General features: G+C 41.5%; 1 protein-coding gene and 1 long non-coding RNA gene across 3 annotated transcripts in view; one reads left to right on the top strand and one right to left on the bottom strand.

The window, feature by feature from the left end:
* LOC139815032 (uncharacterized) overlaps window positions 1-20,147 on the top strand; it is a 133,557-nt gene that overhangs the window by 54,414 nt on the left and 58,996 nt on the right. The window contains exon 2 of the mRNA XM_071781621.1: window positions 16,200-17,726. Coding sequence (XP_071637722.1) covers window positions 16,367-17,726 — 1,360 coding nt within the window. The 5' untranslated portion in view covers window positions 16,200-16,366. The remainder of the gene's footprint in view (window positions 1-16,199; window positions 17,727-20,147) is intronic.
* The window catches only part of LOC139815033 (uncharacterized), a 253,660-nt gene that overhangs the window by 197,754 nt on the left and 35,759 nt on the right, over window positions 1-20,147 (bottom strand). The gene's annotated exons all lie outside the window — the stretch shown is intronic.

Genomic DNA, 20,147 nt, shown 5'->3' with positions numbered 1-20,147 from the left:
AAATTGCAGAAGGTTTCCAATCCTTGAGCAAAAAGCGCGAGAAGAATTTTCTATTATCGTGAAACAAAGTTAGTCACTATAAGATTATTTCGAGATAAAAGGCGCAAAAAGAATTTTTGTTATCATCAGACAAAGATAGCTCCTACAAAGAGGATTGTATCAAAGAACCTTGTATGTTATCCCATATACCGTCTGTTTCTTCTTTGTCGCTCCGTGTTCGTTTTTACTTGTAATTTTCCCAGAGAGCATATAAATTATCTGGAGGAAATTATAAACAGGAAATAAATGGCCGTTAAGAGAAAATACCAGGTTTGTACCTCGTGAGAAACTCCTTTCTATAAATTTGACGACCTTCTTATTGCCCCTTTGAAATCACAAGTTTTCCGGCGACAACGCCATTTTAAATTCTAATCAAAAGGGGGTTAACTGCGAGGGGCGCGTCGAGGATATAGCGCTTTTCCTTTTGATTCCTCAACACATTTATTTCCCTCCCCTTAGTCGGCACCATTTTGTCACGGATCGGCACTAGCAGATTGGGACTTTCTTCTCTTTGTTCCCTGCACGACCCCGTTAGGAGCTGCAGTTACAGAAGAGCAGAGGAAATCATTCTGCCGACGCTGCGCTACTTTGCCACAAACGAACTTTCACCGTCGTAAAAAGTAAACCAGCCAAACGCTCGTAAAAGTTAAGGAGGTAAGGATTGCGGAGTTTTTCAAGGGCGGCACGGCTGATCACGTCGAGCGATACAGGCAGGGTAGTGCACATATAAGCATACAAAGTCTGTCGTCGTAAGTTTATATTATCGTAAAGTCTTGTCCGAAGGGACACGTAATGATTATTCGCATCAAAAAAGTATCATAGATGGAATTGTTATGTATATTATATATTAAATATGATCTATAGTGATCGATTGTTTTTCGATATATGTGCCATTCAAGTCTCAACACTTTGAATTTATTGAAAACCTTGGACTATTGCAGAAGGTTTCCAATCCTATTCTCTTAGTGCCACAACATCCTGCGGGCGCAGAGAGGCACGAGTCATTTTCTTCCCCACTTATTTTAATTCATCGACTTCCGCGGGACCCGGGAATCACGTTGTTAAGTCGTTGAACGAGGGCTCGGACTATTGTCCGTTCGATAATCGATGGCGCGCGTCTCTGCTGCCGAGGTTCTTAATTATCGATAATTAGGAAAGGAAGCTGGAGGGTACGTGGGAGAGAGTACCTCGTAATTTTCCGGCCGGACGGAGATGAAACGCAGATCTTTAGCATCCTTTCTACTTCATAATGACTCCGCCATTATCTGGCCGTGGAGCACGAGAAGCGTATTCAAGAGTGACTTGTACTCTTTTTGAGACGCATGACGATCGGCGTGTCTGCTGAAAAGTCAGAAAAGCCAGAGATGAAAAGAGACGAGAAGAAGAAGGAACAGAGTAAAAAAGAGGAGAAACGCGCTATTGTCTTGAATTGAATTGAATCATTGTTCAGAAAGAACGTGATTCAACATTTTTACCAGTCAGAAAAGTCAGATTCTTTTTTTTTAGAAAACGTATTGCACTTTTGTTGCAAACGCATATAATAACCAAGAACATCCCGATTATATTTTATCTCGTAATAGCTTGAAGAACGAAAAATCTATTAATATACAATTCACGCCTTTTCTTTTCTGTTTTACCTCACTTTCTTTTAAACAAACATGACCTTTGTTCGATGTCTCATTCAATTCCATTTTACGGTACATGGTTTTCGGCTATGTTATATCAAGGAACTTGTGCTTTTTAGGCGCCACTAATGTCGTCTTTCACCCTTACGACCGCGTGAAGGCGAGTCTGCTTCGATCCTTCGGCCTTTACTCTTCTCCATCCTCTTCCAGGAAAGTCTGGATTAGCTCCCCTTTCTCCCGCCCCTTCTCTCTTTCTTTCTCACTGTCTTTTTTTTGTTGACTTCTAACTGCTTTTTCTCGTCGGCTGTTCGCCAGCTCGTATTTCTTCTACTACCACGACAGACTCTTTGCAATCCTTGTTGGTTGTATACGCGCGCGGAGGAGAGTTTCGTTTGAGGGAATTCTGTTCCTTGCACTTGAAAACTCGTCGATAGTTTAGCGAGAGAGAAAGGAAAAAACGCGTCTTTTTAACTTTAAACACGTTGTTGCACCCACATGCTCAGTAATTTTTAACTACACATTGCGCTCTTGGAAAATCCGATGTTGCTTGAAAATAAACGTAATACAAAAAAGTGCTTTTTTAAATGGAAATTAATTCTATGATATTTTATCGCATCATGGAAAGTTTGCATGTAATGCTCGACGCTTGTTATCTTTATTCCGTGTCTCTTCTGTAATCCATAGGTCATTTCTGAACTTTAGAGAACTACAACTTCACGATTTCGGTAGCATACATTTCGATTGTGGGGATTTCAGAAAAATCTGCGGCATCGACACAGATCAAGATTTTGTCGATTCTTTATGAATCGAGTATGTACCGACGCGCGCGCAGAAGCTAATGTCTTATTACAAGCTGGTATGTTTACGGTGGCGCGTGGAATTACCCGGCGAAAATCGAGGGAATTAATAGTTAACGGATTCCGAAGGGGCCGTCCCGTAATTTTATGCGCGATGTCATCTCTACCTGCCTGCGCGAATATTCACGTGTACGGCCGCCGCCGTGCCGGTGTACAACACGTGCAGGCGTGCGAACAATACGAGGGACCTTTTCGCGAGGTTAACGCATATAACGTTGAAAATGCAGCGGTGTAGGTAAAGCCGTATTGTCCCGACGGTATTATTGGAGCTAAATGCTTCATATTACGCACGTATTAGCCAATATACCACTGCCATCGCCCTTACGCGCACAAGAGGCCGCCTTGTGAGTCTACACGGTGGACCTGGCGAATCTTTGCCTTGCATTTAGTAAAAAAATAATGAAGAGAACAGTGAAAAAAGGATAAAGGTAGTCGAATGCGCTTGTAATCTGATGTTGGTACGATATTGAGGCTGTAACACACCGCGACGACACAAGAAAGTAGTTATTTCTGGCGCAACTGTTGGTCGCAAGTAGATACAGTCGATAGAGGTCAGACATTTTTACGTCTGAGATATAGGTCGTGTATTTCACTTACAAAATATGCTTTATCGAAACTAACAATTGCTTGACGAAATGTTTTAAATTCAACGCGATAAATCTTGAGTATATATCTACGCTTTCGCGTGTATTATAATAAAAAGTTTTTATCGTGATAAAAGCAGAGCGTGAAAAGGATCGTTTATGAGGAATTCAGACGAATTTGAAGTGGTAGAAATCGCTGGATCAAGCCGGAAGAGAATCGCGGCCGGGTCGATGTCCGGCGAGACTAGTCGTAATTCAGGGATGTCGGTAACGCTTTATGGCGCTTCGCGCCGCAATCTCAACGCACGTCCGGTTTTACGATTTTAATGCGAGAGAGAAGAATTTTACAGCGGCGCCGAACGATTGGCCGTTTTCAATAAAACTCCGAGACGTGTATACGCACGAGAAAAAAGAATTGAAATGAGCAAACGAGCGCAGTTCCGTTTCGAAGTTGACGCGCGAAATTCCGAAGAAAATGTTCGTTTTCGTAGATGCGTTTATCAGCCTGATTAATTATTACGCACATGCAATTTACGTGTGTCGTAGAGATAACGTCGTCGCTTTTACTTGCTGATTCCACCCGCTTGATGTATGCAGAATCGATCTCTTAGGAAACTCTAACACGTAACGATAATCATTTATAAACCGCGCAAACGTGGTGCTATTATGATATTGTATTTTTATAGATTTGTAGCTATTATTATTAATGTCCTACATGATGTTGCTATCAATATTTTACACAATTTTGAGTAAAGTTTCTATTTCGAAACACCTAGTAGTATGCACTGATGTATTATGTGAATGCATTATGAGATGTATTATGAGATGCAATTATATATGAATGAGATCTTAGTTCAAATTCCTGATAAGAATACCACCACCAATAGAATTAAGCGCGGTAACACTTTAATTAATTTATTATCAATCTCTTAATAATAATTTCTACGAGATATGAAATAGGAAACAAATCTCAAAATAGATTCTCGGTCATACTTATGAATTTGCAATCATTTCAACGCAACAAAATACACGCATCGAAGACCTGACAAGAATAGAAATAAAATTGCAAATAAAGTGATAGATTTACGTATCTCTCTCAAACATTACTAATCTATTTACATATTTAATTTTTCATTGCATTATTTTACATATTTAATCTTTCATTGCATTATTTTAAACGAATAAAATTCAGATACTCTAACGTTGCTGTGCACGCTGAAAATTCTGAATATAAACTTCGTGTAGAATCCGCAAAAGGGAGGGGGGAGGTGGAGGCGACGAGGAAAAGTTTAGAATTCCCCAGATATAATGTTAATAGCGGTTGTTTATTAGCAGGGATGAGAAACTAGACGTCTCTCTCCTCCTCCTCCTCCTCCTCCTCTCTCTCTCTCTCTATCTCTCTCTTCCGGTCTACATAATCACTTCTAAATAAGTCCAGTAAATCTACCATCCTCTCTCCGGGAGCATAATCTCGTCTAACAACGTATATAATACTAACGAACCGGCACGGCGCGGCGCGGTGCAGAATAATGCAGATTTTATCGACTGCACGTTGTTTGCGGCGAATTGAAAAAACTGCATCCTTGCAGCCACCATCTCTTTACTCTCTTCCCTCCTCCCCTCTACCCTATCTTTCCTCGAAGCGTACTACCTATTCCTTGCCACGGGCTGTTCTATCTTTTTTTCTCCTTTTCCGCCCTTCTCGTCTTCATTCCCTTGTTTCTTTTTCCCGCGAAAACCATCCGGGCGATCGCGCGGAAACACACGTAATTACTGCCCCACGAAACTGATTAATTATGCGGGGATGGATCGCGGCACGGAAGAGAAAGCTTTTTTTCGGTCGCACTTGCTGCCACCAGCACTTTTATCTCGCCCGCTTTTATCAAGCCCCCTCTTTGTCGTAAACCCCAACCGGTGACGCCCTATCGTTTTATCTCGCGATCTCTCTTCTCCCGATCAGCTTTATCCACGTCTCTTCTTCAGATAAGTCCAGGACTGTTTAATTCTCCTCCTTTTTCAATGCAAAATGAAGTTATCACAAAAAAATATCAGTATTGTGTTGTTAGCTATACATTCTGCATATTTGACAGTTTTGTTAGGCTTTTTTATTTATGAAATTCATTCGGGGATGTTGTTGGCTCTTCACTTGTCAAACCTTGCATTTGATATAGCTAAAAGAGAGATTATACCTCATCCTTTACGCTAGTTATTATATTTAATTTAAGCGATATATCTTTCTGTATTGAAAGCTGTAAATACGACAGCCCTCTTTAAACTGAAAAGTTGAGAAATTTAAACCGCTTCCGTTATTTTTGTAATTTAGCATTTCCATATAAAAAGAAAGAGAGGCGAGGAGGGAGAAGGAGAGAGGAAGGCGCGGATAAAACGCGATGAGAGGCCGTAAATGCACATAGAGGGAAAAATCCCGAGGATAGAGTTGTCTGAATGCGTCGTTCTGAACAGCGTACACACACTCTCTTCCTCTTTCTTTTTTCTTTATCTCCTGTCTGCTATCTTTGCAGTCTTTTCGCCGAGCGGGTTTGGCGTAAACCGATCCTGCTTTCCCCTCGTCGCCTCGCTTACGCAAGATCCTTCTTTCCAGCCGTTCTGAAATTTCATAATTCAGTTCGCCTTTCTTTTTTTCATCTTTTTGTAGGTTTTTTTTCTCTTTCGTTGGAAACGAACTTTCAGACTGAAAGGCCGCGATGATCGATAAATTCGTATTATGCACGAAACTCTTCTCTCGCAACTCGATGATGAAGCTCCCTCGGCTTAAGCACACCCTCCTTGGACTGTATTTTTTCCCCACGATAATGTTATGCGCGATTAACCGGATGTTTATACTGCGGCGGCGCGGCTTGATGGAATCTCGATTAACGGTGCCGTCCAAGTTAATCCGAAATAGCGTCACTCCGCAGGAAATTGCAATGAAGAGTACTATTAGTCGTGCTATTTGAAACTATTTATAGAATATGAGAACTATATATTTAAATGTTTTTTATCTATATATAATAGTTTTGATTGACTGACTGGGTGGCTAAGAAAAATTATGATTTTCCTCTAATTTAAATATCTTGATAATTAAGAAAAATGTATTTACTTTTAAAACAATTTTAGATAACAAGATAACATTAAGAAATCAGAGTAATTCTCAAAGGTACATATTTCTCTACTTGTCAATTTTGTTAGAAACGGGTGAAAACTGAGAGTTTCTCGTGCGACTCGAAAAATCTCGTGATCGTTTTCGAAGGTCCGTGGGATAATTGTGTTTGTTCTGCACTGTTGATGTTCGATCTTTATTAACTGGACCGTGGAAAACCGAATTACGAAGGGCGAAAGGAAGTTGGCGGAGAAACAACATTCGCCGGTCAGTAAAACGAAAAAACGAAAGAGAAAAATCGACGCTCTTCGAACGGCTTTTAGTCGTCTAAATTGCACTTAATTGCAACACAAAAGAGATTTCTCTTCTAGCACGGGATTAGTATTATTAACAATCTAGATATAGATGTGTTTGGATTCTATGTTGGGATAGTTTTATCTACATTTGTAGGCATATTTAGCACACTGTAATTGATATTTTCTAATGAAATTTCTAATACATTAAATACTAGCACATATAAAAATACACATATCTTGCATATTAGTAATATATATTTAGTACATATATCAGAGTAATAATATTAGGAACATCCTATCATAAATTCAACTAATTTTATTAACTTGGAAATTTATTAACTTAATTCTAAATTAAATAAATTCAACATTAATATATAATAATTCCAAACATAAAGAAACTCTTATTACGATATAATTAAATAACCAATCTTTTACTTGTATATGTACATTTAGATGTGAAAAATATCTTTTTTTAATGTTTTCTCTTTCTCTCTTTCTCTTTCCACTTATTTAGAAATAATATTTTACTTTATGTAAGTAATGGAGTAGTGAAGTATCTATATCTAGTCGCCTCATTGCATCTCCTCAACAACGCTAGATGAGGTAAACCTTTTAGTGGCAGAAGGAGCGTCATAAGTCAGGGGTGTTACGTAAATGATAAGCGACGCGGGTTGAGGATCGAGGGAGGGGGTAATAATATGCTTTCCAGCGAAATGGTCCTCCGCTTCGGGAAGGAGCAAGGAGACACGGAAGGACCGTATTTTTTTTTCTTTTTATTTAAGTATTTATTTAACTGCGCTGAGAGAAAAAGAGAGAGAAGAGGGGCACGTCGAGCGCGAGAAGAGGAGAGCGGAGAAAAATAGGCGAACGGGGGTGAGGGTGGGCGGCGTTGTCGTTCCACGTGAAAGTCCTTCCGGCCGAGACGCTGCACGAGCACCAAAGTGCCCTCGAGGGTGTACTGTGGGCTCCTGCTGGACGCAGAAGGGCCATACCGGGGGCAGCCTAACAGCCACGTACACAATGCGCGGCAACCTGCCTCATTCAGAGTGTGCGAGCTGTGTGTGTACAGGGTGTCCCGCGGAGCTGCTGTGTGAGCTACCATGGTTTCGTCTCAGACGAAACCGAGAAAAATAGTGGCCGTTTCAATGTCAACTATGTCGCTGCGGAGTCATTTAACATGGTGAATTAGAGGACCTAGGCGAATTGGTCTTTCGGAGATGTAAATGGACGACACACGATGTATGTTTCCTTTCGGTTAACTTTGACCAGAATTGAAACATAGTTAAATTCGATATCTGTGTCGATATCTGTGATTATTTGATTATAAAGAAAATTAAATTAACATATCTTGATTAAGGCAAATTGAGGTCACAGACAAGAATTAATAGTGGACTTGCAGTTTGAGGACACATTATATATTTTTATCTGCAGTAATGCACACTCGTGTGTTCTCGACAATACGGCTGGCTATCGAAGGCCCGGGTTTCTCTACTCGCGCAGCTGAAAGCGCAACGTCCATGCACCTAAAAGCATTACTACGATAAGAATAAGATGGCGATTCCTAGTGTTTCTTAGCGCGCTCGCGTTAACATTTATGAGTAGCACAGACGCAATCTTAGAAGCAATCTTGAAATGATTATTCTCATAGGAGCGTTCTTGCGATGGCAGAGATGGCAATGTTTCAGTTTTCTAGGATGTGGTCCGTAAAAATTTTTGCTGAAAAGCGTACGGTGTTTCTCTATGACTATACATATAACTCTCTTATAAAAATAAAATTTCGCAATATTTTCTCACGAAAATAACACCGATACCATCTAAAGCCTTTGTGAACTTTGTGCTGAAACAATAAGATGTGGCGAGCTGTACCAAACTGTGGAACGTTCTTTTTTAAAATTAGATCGGTGGGCAACGTGGTGGTGGTGGTGTGTAATATGTTGACGCTTATACTGAGAAAGGGGAAAAGAGATTGCAAGGGCAGTGACGCGCAAGAACGAAAATGTCGGGCGCGGCATATTTTCGAACATTATATGGTCTGGCGACCGTATTATACGACGAGAGTCCGGGCGTGTATTTATGTTGATAAACCCGGGAGGACGTGATAAAGCTAAAAATTAGGAGAAAGACGTTCGTAATTCTGTCCACACATGCTTTATCACGTGACGCTGCGGTGACGTCAAATTGCTGATCTCTCGCCAATACCGCGCAATTGCGCACCCCGCAGTAGTTCATCTTACGAAAATGTTTGCAACGTCATCTTTGCACAGCATATATACGTGTCACAGAATAATAATAGTAATATTTTTGAGAAGAGATTCTTCAAACTGCAGTTATTATTAGTTTTATGAGAAAAACATCTCTCGAAATATCAATGTGTCCGAAATTAGAAACGCATACGAAATATAATCTTATTCGCTAATTATAATTTGAAATGGATTTTACTCAGCGAAATTTCAGCTCTGGAATTTAGTTACCAAGCTGCTCTCTCAATTGACTGACAATTAAAACAGTTCTGGAGGAAGGTGGTGTAGCGAAAGTAATTGGCATTAGTTCTCGAGACGAGGAGGTCGATTGCGTTGGACTCGCCATCATAGCTTTGTTTTTATTAGCAAACAAAACATACTAACACCGTTATATAGTTCTCATATGGTTGGACGTTAGTGCCACTGCAGGTGCACATGTTCTTATGCAACTGGAAGTTCATTTATGCACCTGAAACTGCAAGGCAACCCTTTTCAACCGTTCCGCCACCTCCCCTCACTCCACTCTCCTCGCCTGGTAATCCTAACGTTTGATTGCGCCCATTACGGCTGAAGCACCTAATACGTAACTTTCGAGACGCGCGCGATAGGTCGGTGCACCAGCCGGCTAAAATCGATTTCACCTATGCCTGCTCTCTCATCTAACCTTCTCCTGACGCCTTTAACCTTCTCTTTCTCTGTCGCCTGCTCTGTCTTTTAAGTTTATACTTGCTGTAACATTAGTAAGAAAAACAAAAGGATTTAAACGCGCTTATTTTCATACATACATATGCGCTACGCATATGTAGTCCTTATTTTATCATTTATCTAATTTCAATGAGATATTCTGCAAATATTTTCATGTAATATAGTATAGAATATAATAACATGAAACTTTTACGTAATGCCAGAGAAAAATCTTATTTTCTTCAAGCAGTAACTTAAACACTTTTCTTTAAGATTTTTTCCGTTTGATTTTTTGGTATAAAAAAAGAGAATTTTTAAAATAACCGTATCTTTCTCGTTAAATAGATGTTTATATCTCAGGAATATTAAAATTTAACATTTTTCATTTATTACTTATTAATTTTATATTATTTCACTTGTTAAGCTTTGCAATTGTAATGATTGGTATTGCATTAATATCTTACTTGACACACACAAATTCTTCTCAGCCACGATATAATTCCTCTCTTATAAATTCCTTTATTATTACAATCTCTTATCTTCTTCATGTTCTTCCACGGCAACTTTCTTCACCTCATTTACCTTTGTCCGGTCTTGCTTCTCCACGTCTCGCTGACCGACTGAGAGGAGAGGGAGATGGAAACTGATGGCGACTGAGAGAGAGGAGAGGGAGTGAATGAGAAGGAGGGCCGTGTTCTGTTTGCGGGCCGACATTAAACATTCAAAGGGACGGCAAAAAAGAAAATGCATTTGCATCCCGCACTGCAACTGCGGGCTCCCGGAAAAAACATAAATAATTCAAGAGTTTTTACGGGACCATCGGGAGTTGGTCGCCGGGGAAGAGAAGAGGAGAGAGGGGGAGAGAGAGGCGGGGAGGGATTCGCGACAAGAGCGGGTGATTTGCGGGGTGGTAGGGCGCCGGATCAGTCATGACGTGCCAAACGGTCGAATAAACGGGCGAAAAATGATGCCGCGTCCTGCCGATGCAGTTGCCGCGCCGAAACTTCGTAAGCTGATAATGTTTTTCTCGATGTAGGGCAGAATTTTGCGCGACAGAATAATCGCTAAAAATTGTTTATATGAATAACCGGATGGACTATCCCGGCAGATGTGTCCGCAACGTTGCGATTTTCGAATAAAACCTTGCGCCGAAAATTTTATGTTACTGTAGTTGTCACATGATGCGCTTGCATATTTTCGACCGATGGAAAATCACATGCGTTATAAATGCGTTTAGTTGTATAACATTTTTTTTTCACATTTTCTACCAGCTTGCAAATTTGGGAGCTTACATTTTTCAGAATTTCTAAATACTCCCCATGAAAGAACGTTCGGCAAAAGGTTGCGCGGAAATTCGGTCAGACGAACTTACGCAGAAAAATACGTGTCATCGTAGCGTTACGTTCATTTTCTCTCATTGCCATTCGCCCGGAGAAAATCCAGGCCGGAATACCGGAGTACCGGAATCGACGATTGCCAGTAACGTCATTGCCAGGAATATCGATCTCGCTAGATAGCTCGCGGCCAAACAAATCTTTACCGGAACTAATTCGGCTTTTCCGTGGGCAAATTGCCGATATGTACGTACGAATCTAGTTTCATTTCTAGTATACGCATCTAAAAATTGCCGTGCGTCGGCGTCGTGTGCCATCGAACGAAATCGTTCGAGGCGTGGTATTCGGTCGCGCATGAGAATCAAATATTCGCAACCGCGGCTGTAAATATTTTCGCACCGGACACATTTTATTTATTTATTTTTCCATCGAGACTTTACAAAACGCAATTTCATTCTCGATCGTCCGTTGCGTTCACGGACGACGCCGCTATCTCTATGATGTACTCTGCAAAACGTCAAAAAACTGTTCTTAAATGTTTGTTGCAAAAATAAAAACTTGTGTGAAGATTTCCAGAAAAGAGTATAATAACAGATTCCAGACACCTATCTTTTACTGACTGTAATTGTTACAAGAAAAAAAAAACAGCGATTTATTCGATAATACTAGTATCATTGCGTTTAATATATAAGTACTAAAGATCAATCGTAAGACTAATTTATTACATTTTATAATAAAAATTTAAAAGATATTATTTTAATAGAAACTTGAAGCATATATTTATTATCAACATACATTTAAAATTGGAAATTAAGAAGATGGAAATTTCTGCTGGAGAAAAATTCATCCGAAATTGATCAAAGCACGCCTATGAGTTCTGCGAAATGAGACTTGTGGTAAAAGACTCTCTGTTTATTCAAGCAAATTGAAGTAAGTGAAGTTAAGCGCCCTTAGGTAATTTAATTTGTTTCTTTCGAATATTTCTCGATATTCTCCATTTCCTCCTCTTTCTCCTTTGCGAAACATCGAAGTATCTCGACAAAAACTTCAACTACGACTTGATATTTATCTTATCAGAATATCACAATATTTCCTCTTAATATTCGTTCATAGTCCTTTACTTGTTAAGGCAGGTTTACGCGGCGATGTCCCACAGGATTAAATTCTTTCGCGGCGCGGACCGCGAGATTAGAGACAGTGAGATTGTAATCGGGATGCCTAGATCGAATGTGTCGCAAGCATTTAATAGGTATTGGTCCGAACGTAACGCAAGGCTAACCGTTCCAAAACTTGGTATCTCCACTCGATGCTCTCGTTATGTATCAACTGTGATCTAAATTGTCATCTAAAGCCTTTGTGAACTTGATACATTTTTGGGCAATATTTTGCAAGCATCCAATTGCTAACGTCATTCTTTATTTGACGTCTTAATCCAATTACCATGTGTAACGAGTCTTTAAAAAATGCTTTAGCTTGATCTAATCATCGTTTTCTATCGACCTCTCATAGCCACATAAAGTGTCTTTGTGTAACATAATACATTTTACAATACAAATCAATTAAATATTGCTTAACATTATTCTTCGCATCATGATGTGACGAATAATCCTAATTGATCGATACACCTCTAAACGTTTTATGTGGAGCTCTGTCTTATATGTTGTGCTACTATAGTCATGGGTTCCCCGGCATCGAATGGCCGCGCATACCAAGATGGAATTATTAGTCGGGATATGCCGCGCGCAATTTCGGAATATCTGCCGGCGACGTCCGAAGGATCCGACGTCAAAGTCGGGAATCACAGAAGGGCTGGGTGAGACCCGCAGGTTTCCGAGGATTCCTATCGGGGAAAGTTTTAACGGCGCTTCATTAAGCAAAATAGTTTCATACGTACGATCGTGCATATTCAGAGGGGAGGGGAGACGAATTTAAACGCGACGGGAACCGGGAACCGAGAGAATGGCGCAGGACTTGCGTTTGCTAATCCGGTGGTTCGCGGGCCCGAATTGTTTCCGGCTGCAGCCAGGGTGCGTTTACCGGCGACAATAATCGTTGCCACTCGACGCGAAACGCCAGAGAAAACGCACGCGCGACAGCGCGGAGAGCAAAAAGCGAGAGGCGGATTAATTCCGTGTTCTCGTCGCGATGTCGGATATTCCGCTCTCGCTACGGACGAGTCAAACGCGCGACGAGCCACAGCAGCGCGTTCCCGTTCGCGTTTATGAAATCCGAGTTTTGTCCGAGCGATACAGAATGGAGCAGATGGGACGGGATGCACTTTCCAAGTCGTCTGGCACATTCCCATTAAGGGAGAAAATTTTCCGTACACTGTCGTTCGCGTGACATTGACAATAAAAAGAGAATACGGATCGAGTACAGTGAGAAAATACGATGGCTGCGCCCCGGCCTCAACTGTATCGTGATTTTTATTAAAGCCTATCGTCATTCTGACGCGGGGCATTGTGACAAATAAACACGACACCAAATGACACCGTGTCGGATTTTGAGTTACTGGAGAAAGAGATGGGCGTAAATGGGACGCCGGAGGTTCGCCGCATTGGCTTGAAAAAGCGCGTGTATCCGGTATCAAGCATATTTGGTTTCTGTCATGCCCTGCTACGTTGGAAGGGCCGAACGCTTGACAAATGAACGTCAGGCGTGACAGGGACAAACTAGGGATACGTTTCTCACAGTTATAATGTCTCTTTGTTTTTTTCATACGAGGAGTTTATAGCTCGATGCAATTTTGCGCGGACGCCCGCGCCGTCGCGGCGCCAGGTGACACGCGATTACCATTGTCTCTACGAAGTTACGTTACGTTTAAGTGCAAAACGTGGAGCGCGCGCGGCCGGGACATTTAACGACCAACAATCAGGATCCAGAGAACGATGCCACCTTTTTTCTTCTCGCTTCTCGCGCCCCCGCTCCGCCCGGTCGCCCTATTTTCCCCCCAATGCAGCTTCTCTCGCTCTTTATAATTCTTTGCGAAACATTTTTTTTTCCCCACCCTTTTCATCTCTCCTATAACAGCTCTCTCCACCTGTTCCCTCCCGCTCCTCCTCCCTCATTCTCGACGCCCATCCCGTCGTCGTTTGCATAAAGTGAGCTATCCGCGCTTTTAATATACGCAAATGAAGTTACGCGCCGGAACTAATCATATTTGCATGCGGAACAGCAATCTCCTTTGAGCCCTTGTCATACTTATTACTCCAGTTTAGTCGCTAGAGAAAATTTTATGACGAACAGCGAGGGTTTTGTAGCCGGCGCGAGGATCGTCAGCGATTGATCGACTTCAGAAGAAAATGCGGCCCCCTATCAGCGTGATGCGCTTAACGCTTAAATATTCTTCATTTCGTCACGTTATACCGCTTATTCGATACTATCGAAAAATAATTATTGATAATGGCTCTGCAATTACGACATATTACCTGCATTTATTTTAAAGCAAACTGATATAAAGCAAGGATATCGTAGATCGCGTGTTTGTTTCGAATTAACGTAAAAGAACCACGCGAATTGTAACATTATTTATTCTTTAGATTTTGAAGAAAATAATAATTTGAACGTCTAAAACTTTTCAGTACAATAGGATTATCTCCCCGCAGTCGTGTCTTTCTTCAACTAACGGAGTTTTCGTAAGTCTCATAATTCCTGCAAATCAACGCTTACGACGATCGAAACTTTATTCGATTAAAGTTACGTCGTAATACCGGCTCATTCATTAAGGATTAAAGGCAGAGAGTCAGCCGTTTCGGATGCAATATGACAATGTAAGGCAAACGTCGTCGTCGTAGCCGGCGGGTTTGCGAAACACTCCTCGAGGAAGTCCGCAACTCGGGAGAGATGGTAGACGGTAGTATTCTTGTCGGTATTCTCATAGAAACTTCCGGGAGCGCGACGCTTGTCGTTTCTCCGCAATCGCGTTTAATTAATTATCGATCGATCCGCGTGGGCGTTCAATCGCGAATACGTCCCGTCGACTGACAATGAGAACGGAGCCGGGGGGGGGGGAAGACGGTATTATATGACTGTAATCGAAAGACTTAGCTCAATAATGTGATTTGTCGATCCGGCGTCGATTTGACGGCGCCATGCCGGCCTATTCAACAAATTAAAATCGGAATTCTATTGAATGTAGACTTCGTTAAACCCATGATCCAAAGTACTTTTCTCGGGAATGTAGTTATACTTTAAAAACACGATGAAAGCGATTGGATTTACGATAAATGCGACCACGTTTAAATTTGGAATATTACAAACTCTCGTTAAACATATAATGTAACAAAGTTTCTTGCCCTCCCTAAGTTATGAAAAATACTGTTAGACTACATAGCTTTGCAATTATTAGGTATGTAAATGTATGATACAAAAATATTATAAATTGTATATATATATATATATATATATATATATATATATATATATACAAGCTTCTAAAATTATAAAATATAATATTTAATAAGGCTATTTGAAATTGAAATAAAGAAGCTTATAATGAAAGCATTGTGCTCTTGTATCCTAGAGAATTAGCATAGATTATATTTACTTAAACAAAGCCATTTAGAACACATGTAACAAAGTAAGCTGCGTGATCTTGTATTACGACTATATGCGTACACGATCAACTTATATTATTTATATTAACGTAGCATTTATATTGAATACTTGAAAAAACACTGAAAATATAGCAACAATATAAAGTAAAAATTATTTAGAAGACGGGACAGGAATAAAAGGGAGAAAAGCTGAAACTGTAACAAGAAGCGAATCTCTTTATTCGGAGGAAGTTGTTTGCTGAACGTGAAACGTTGCTATCGTCTATTCATTGTGTTTAACTTCAATTTTCCGGGAACTCCGTCCGATATGCATTGGACGGCCGCATTATCATTGACTGCGATGCAGCCGCATTTCGGTCACGCACGATCGAGTATTATCGTCATCATTGGCTATAGTGGCCATTCGTGAGCTACCGAGCATGCGGAGAGCAATCGCGGTCTAGAGAAGCGCTTACAGACTATCGCTGCCTCTTCCTGCTCCTCCACCCCCGAATATTGTATCGAGAGGTATATACTTGCGTCGATAACGAATAATAAATACGCGCGCGTGCATGCCAGCCACTATTAGATCCACTGCTAAAGATTTAGAAGCTAATTAAACCATCGAATGCCTGCACAACTAAAATTGTTCGCGCTAGGGAAAATCGTCAATTAATTAATATCGAGTGGCTTAGCATAAATATATTACTTTAGTGACTAATCACGCGTTAAGGTGAAATTTCCTTCTTTCAAATTGTTTATTAAATATTCTCCAAATAATGTATTAACTTGCTAACGTAATAAGTTTCCAAAATCCTTATTATTGCATAAACTATAAAAATATACATTTCACTAACAATACTAACAATACTAACCTTTACTTTCTTTTTTCTCTTTGCTTCCAGGTGTAGTAATATTCAGCCACTAACCCCGCGAAGAATCTGCTACTAATACAAAAATGCACTCCTAATTAACCAGCGCGGCAGACTCCGATTACCGCTATTATCGTCGGCGCTATATCGTCCACGGGTTGTAGCGCGGTCCCGCGGAACGATCATGCGAATCCTCGAAAATGCGCAGGACCAGCAGCAATGGCCTCAAGCTCGACCTGACGGAGAACACGCCAGGTAGCTCGTTGTCGCGGCTGCCGAATCTGGTCGAGCATGCGGAAACTTGCCAGGCGCTAGCCGCCGGAACCGGTGAGAATTTGAGCAGCAAATTGCCTAACGTGGTCGAGGGCTCGATGGACTATGGTAGTGAGCGAAGGTCCTCCCGTTATCTGGAGTACCAAGAGATTAAGTCCTATCAGGACCCTCAGTCGTCCGCCTCGGCGGCGCCGGCCTACGAGGGGGCCTATCACGATCAGTCGAGGGGATACCGGAACTACGATCGTAAGGGGGGCGTCGGCTTCGATCGGGAGAACCTCGAGAGGTATGACAACAGGATCTACCCGGAGGACGGGCTAAGATACGGCGCCGATCTCCGCGTGGATCAGCGCACCTATCAAGAATCGGACCTGGATGCGCCTTACGATCGAAACCTGGACGCGCAAAAGCTCAGCAGAGCTTATCCGGAGCTCCAGGATCCCGGAAGGCGGTACTCGCGCGACCTGACTGATTACGAGTACGCGTCACGCTACGCCGAGGAGACGTTGAAGCTGGAGCCCAAGAAAGACCACCATCACCATCATCATCCGGGCAAGATCTACGAGTCAGCCGCCTCCAAGGGCTACGAGTCAGGCGTGAAAACTCACGATTCCGCTTACGACCTGGGCACTTGCGCCGGACAGCAGGAGCCACCACCAGCCAGACAATATGAGAGCAAATATCACTCGGTCAGCAAGATGTATGGCACTCTGCCCAGGTACGAGAGCAGCAAGTCTTACGAGCCAACCTATGAGTCCAGGCCCACCTTCGAGCCTAAGTATACCGAGCAGCCGTACGAATGCGGTGGTAAGAGCTACGAGTCCAAGTATGAGCTGACGAGCTCGAAGAGCTACGAGAGGGCCAAGTATGAGGGCACCCCGTCGTCCAGATACCAGGATAAGTCGTACGATCAAACCTTGAAAATTGGCGAGCTGGGCTCGTCCTCCTCCGGCGCGTATGTCAGGAAGCATCCAGATCAGGAGGAGACTGGCGCGGAGAAGATGAACGGATATAGAAAGAATAATTTTGAGGCTTACGGGGTTTATTCGGATCCCGAGGATGATCATGGCTTCCTGGCGGATAAGAAAGCGCCCCAATATACGTACAAGGGTGTCGTGGTGAATGTTAGCGGGGAGTCCGCGGTGGTCGATCAGAAGCGCGCCAAGGACAGCAGGCAAACCGAGGTAATCAGAAGCCCTTGGTGCAGGCCAACGATACTGCTGCTCCTGTTGGTGCTCCTGGTCGTCATCTTCGTCTTCGTCGCTGGAATACTGTTGTATTTTAACTGTGAGTTCCTGCCATTATTTGATGTGACAGATTTTTTGCGAGAAGAGTCTCGCATTTTATTTTTCATGCATGCTTTTTACAAGAACACTCAGTCAGCTTTTCGTTCGTTTTAAAATAATTCGTAAACGTTTTTCGCATGAAATGTATTTCAATGTAAAAATACATTTTACATGGTAGATACTTTTTGTAGTAGAAATTTTGTTATAGCTTTTGGCATGCTGAATAAGTATCGCATGCCAACAAAATTCGTCGGGGTTACAGGACTAACAAAACGCGAGAATTTATTTGAAAGTTGTTACTTCTAGTATTTAATTTTACATTATACATTTTAAAACTTGTATATCTGTTATAATTTATGACGGACGATAACGCGTCTTTTTGTATAACTTTGCTAATTTCTTGAATTCAATTTAAAGCTCGTTATTCTCAATTAAATTTCATGTCGTGGAATAAGAGATAGAAGACATTATGCATTCAGATATAAAACAATTGAACTTTGAGTACAACTTTCAGAGATAACTTTTGATGTCACTCGTTTATCGTGACAAAAAGATTAAACACCAAATGTTCTTGTTCGACACGCTTTGAGTTCGTGGATTTAATTAAATTTACTTTCCCGACAACAGTTAATTAAGGATAATTTTTAACGGACCCGATAACGATTCGTGGGACGTTCGAGAACGAAGAGTTGCAACTAATAAACCTTCCGCATTATTTCTTTCTTTGTCCACCGCCTGTTAATAAAACGTGCCATTTGTTCTTATGGTGCCCTAAATACAATGCCCTTCCTGCCAACTACAGATACTTGAGCAAACACGTAGTCGATTTTTCTTTTTCAAGAATTGGGGACGAGAGTCCTATATTTGTCACTATTTCCTAAATTTTTCAAGTCTTCATAAAGTTCGCTTAAACTAAGAATTGCGATAATCCTTTCAAAGTTTAATTCCGTACTTTTTAACTCGCATAAAGTATTCTGACGTTTGTTCCATTTTGTAAGGTTTACGATGTAATATTTAGAAAAATTTCAGCCCGCGGAAGAAAATAGACCGACAAGACATATACCATCATATATGTTCGTGAGGATTTTATTTATTTCTCTCGAGGCAGCCTGTATTCCATTCAATGTATTTTATTGTCGTGCTACAGCGTTCGTGAGTCGACTCGGCGATAACAGTGGGTGATTTAGCTAATGAGCATCCGATACCAATTATTTACGGGCGTCCTCGCGTTTGCCATAGTAATAGCCGCAGTACGACGACGGTTAGTGCGACGGCGAGGACGACGAAGACGATGACGACGACGACGACGACGACGACGACGAAGACGGTGACACGTGCCGACGATACGTTAAGCCGGAACGGTTACTGTCTCCACGGCAGTTTTATATGTCGAATTTGACATGCCGGGCACGTAGGGACTTGCCACTAGCGAAACTGTTCGGTCGGAATTACAATGCGACCAGTGGATGGAGAGCGAACCGGTGGGTTTAAGGAGAATAGGTAGAAAAGAATGACGGACCGCGCCGGACAGACCAATCCGTTTTCGCTTCGTGCGCGATCGTGTTTGTTGAGGACGAATGACAACAGGAAGGAACGCGAAGTCGCATTACCAGGGAAGCTAGTACAATTTTCCGTGACCTAACATAAAGAGAAGCTGGAGGCTCGCGCTACATTTAGTTGTTTGCGAGAGCAATTCGGCGAAACTTGTTTTGGGATCGGACTTTGAAAATCTTTCGTGTAAAAAATTTTATTCTGCAACAAAAAAGGTAACACGTAACTTTGTTTTTACTTAGTTTACTCACAGTAACGAGTAACTAATTGAACAATTTCGTCGATTCACGCGCGCGCACGAGTGATTAATTTCAACGCCAAACTCGCTAATGGATCCTGTTAAAAAATTTTAGGAGGTAAATGTATACAACGCGGCGAACGCGGATGTTAACGTAACATTGGACTCTACGAACATTTTCAGGTGGAAACATCCGCGAAGCGGAAAAAAAAGCGTGGGATATTTCGCGCTGTATGAAATATCGCGATAAATACCGTCGTGAAAACGTGTGCAGAAGTACTTTTCTGCTTACGCAGTTATGGTCAAGCTCTATATCAAAACTGGGGCCCTTCCCCGCAGATAAGCTTGTTATAGGATAGCACAGGATCATAACAGTTTATAGCCCCCCGCTATGGCAGTCGGCTGTCTCGTAGTTTGCATAGATGGTTTATTTCCAATTATTTCAGTGAATTATAAACTTTGTCGAATAAATATTTTTTAAATTAACATTGTACAAAATGATATCGATCCTTTGCGATGTAACATAAAATATAAATGGAATAATTATATATGTATTCTTTACTTAATAATTACATATATAATTTAAATATTATATTTTATTAAAATATGCTAGCAATAAAAAGAAAGAAAGCA

Source organism: Temnothorax longispinosus, chromosome 6 (assembly GCF_030848805.1).
Source record: "Temnothorax longispinosus isolate EJ_2023e chromosome 6, Tlon_JGU_v1, whole genome shotgun sequence".
NCBI lineage: Eukaryota > Metazoa > Arthropoda > Insecta > Hymenoptera > Formicidae > Temnothorax > Temnothorax longispinosus.
Note: the sequence above shows the minus strand (reverse complement) of the source record. Positions and strands in the feature narration are given on the sequence as shown.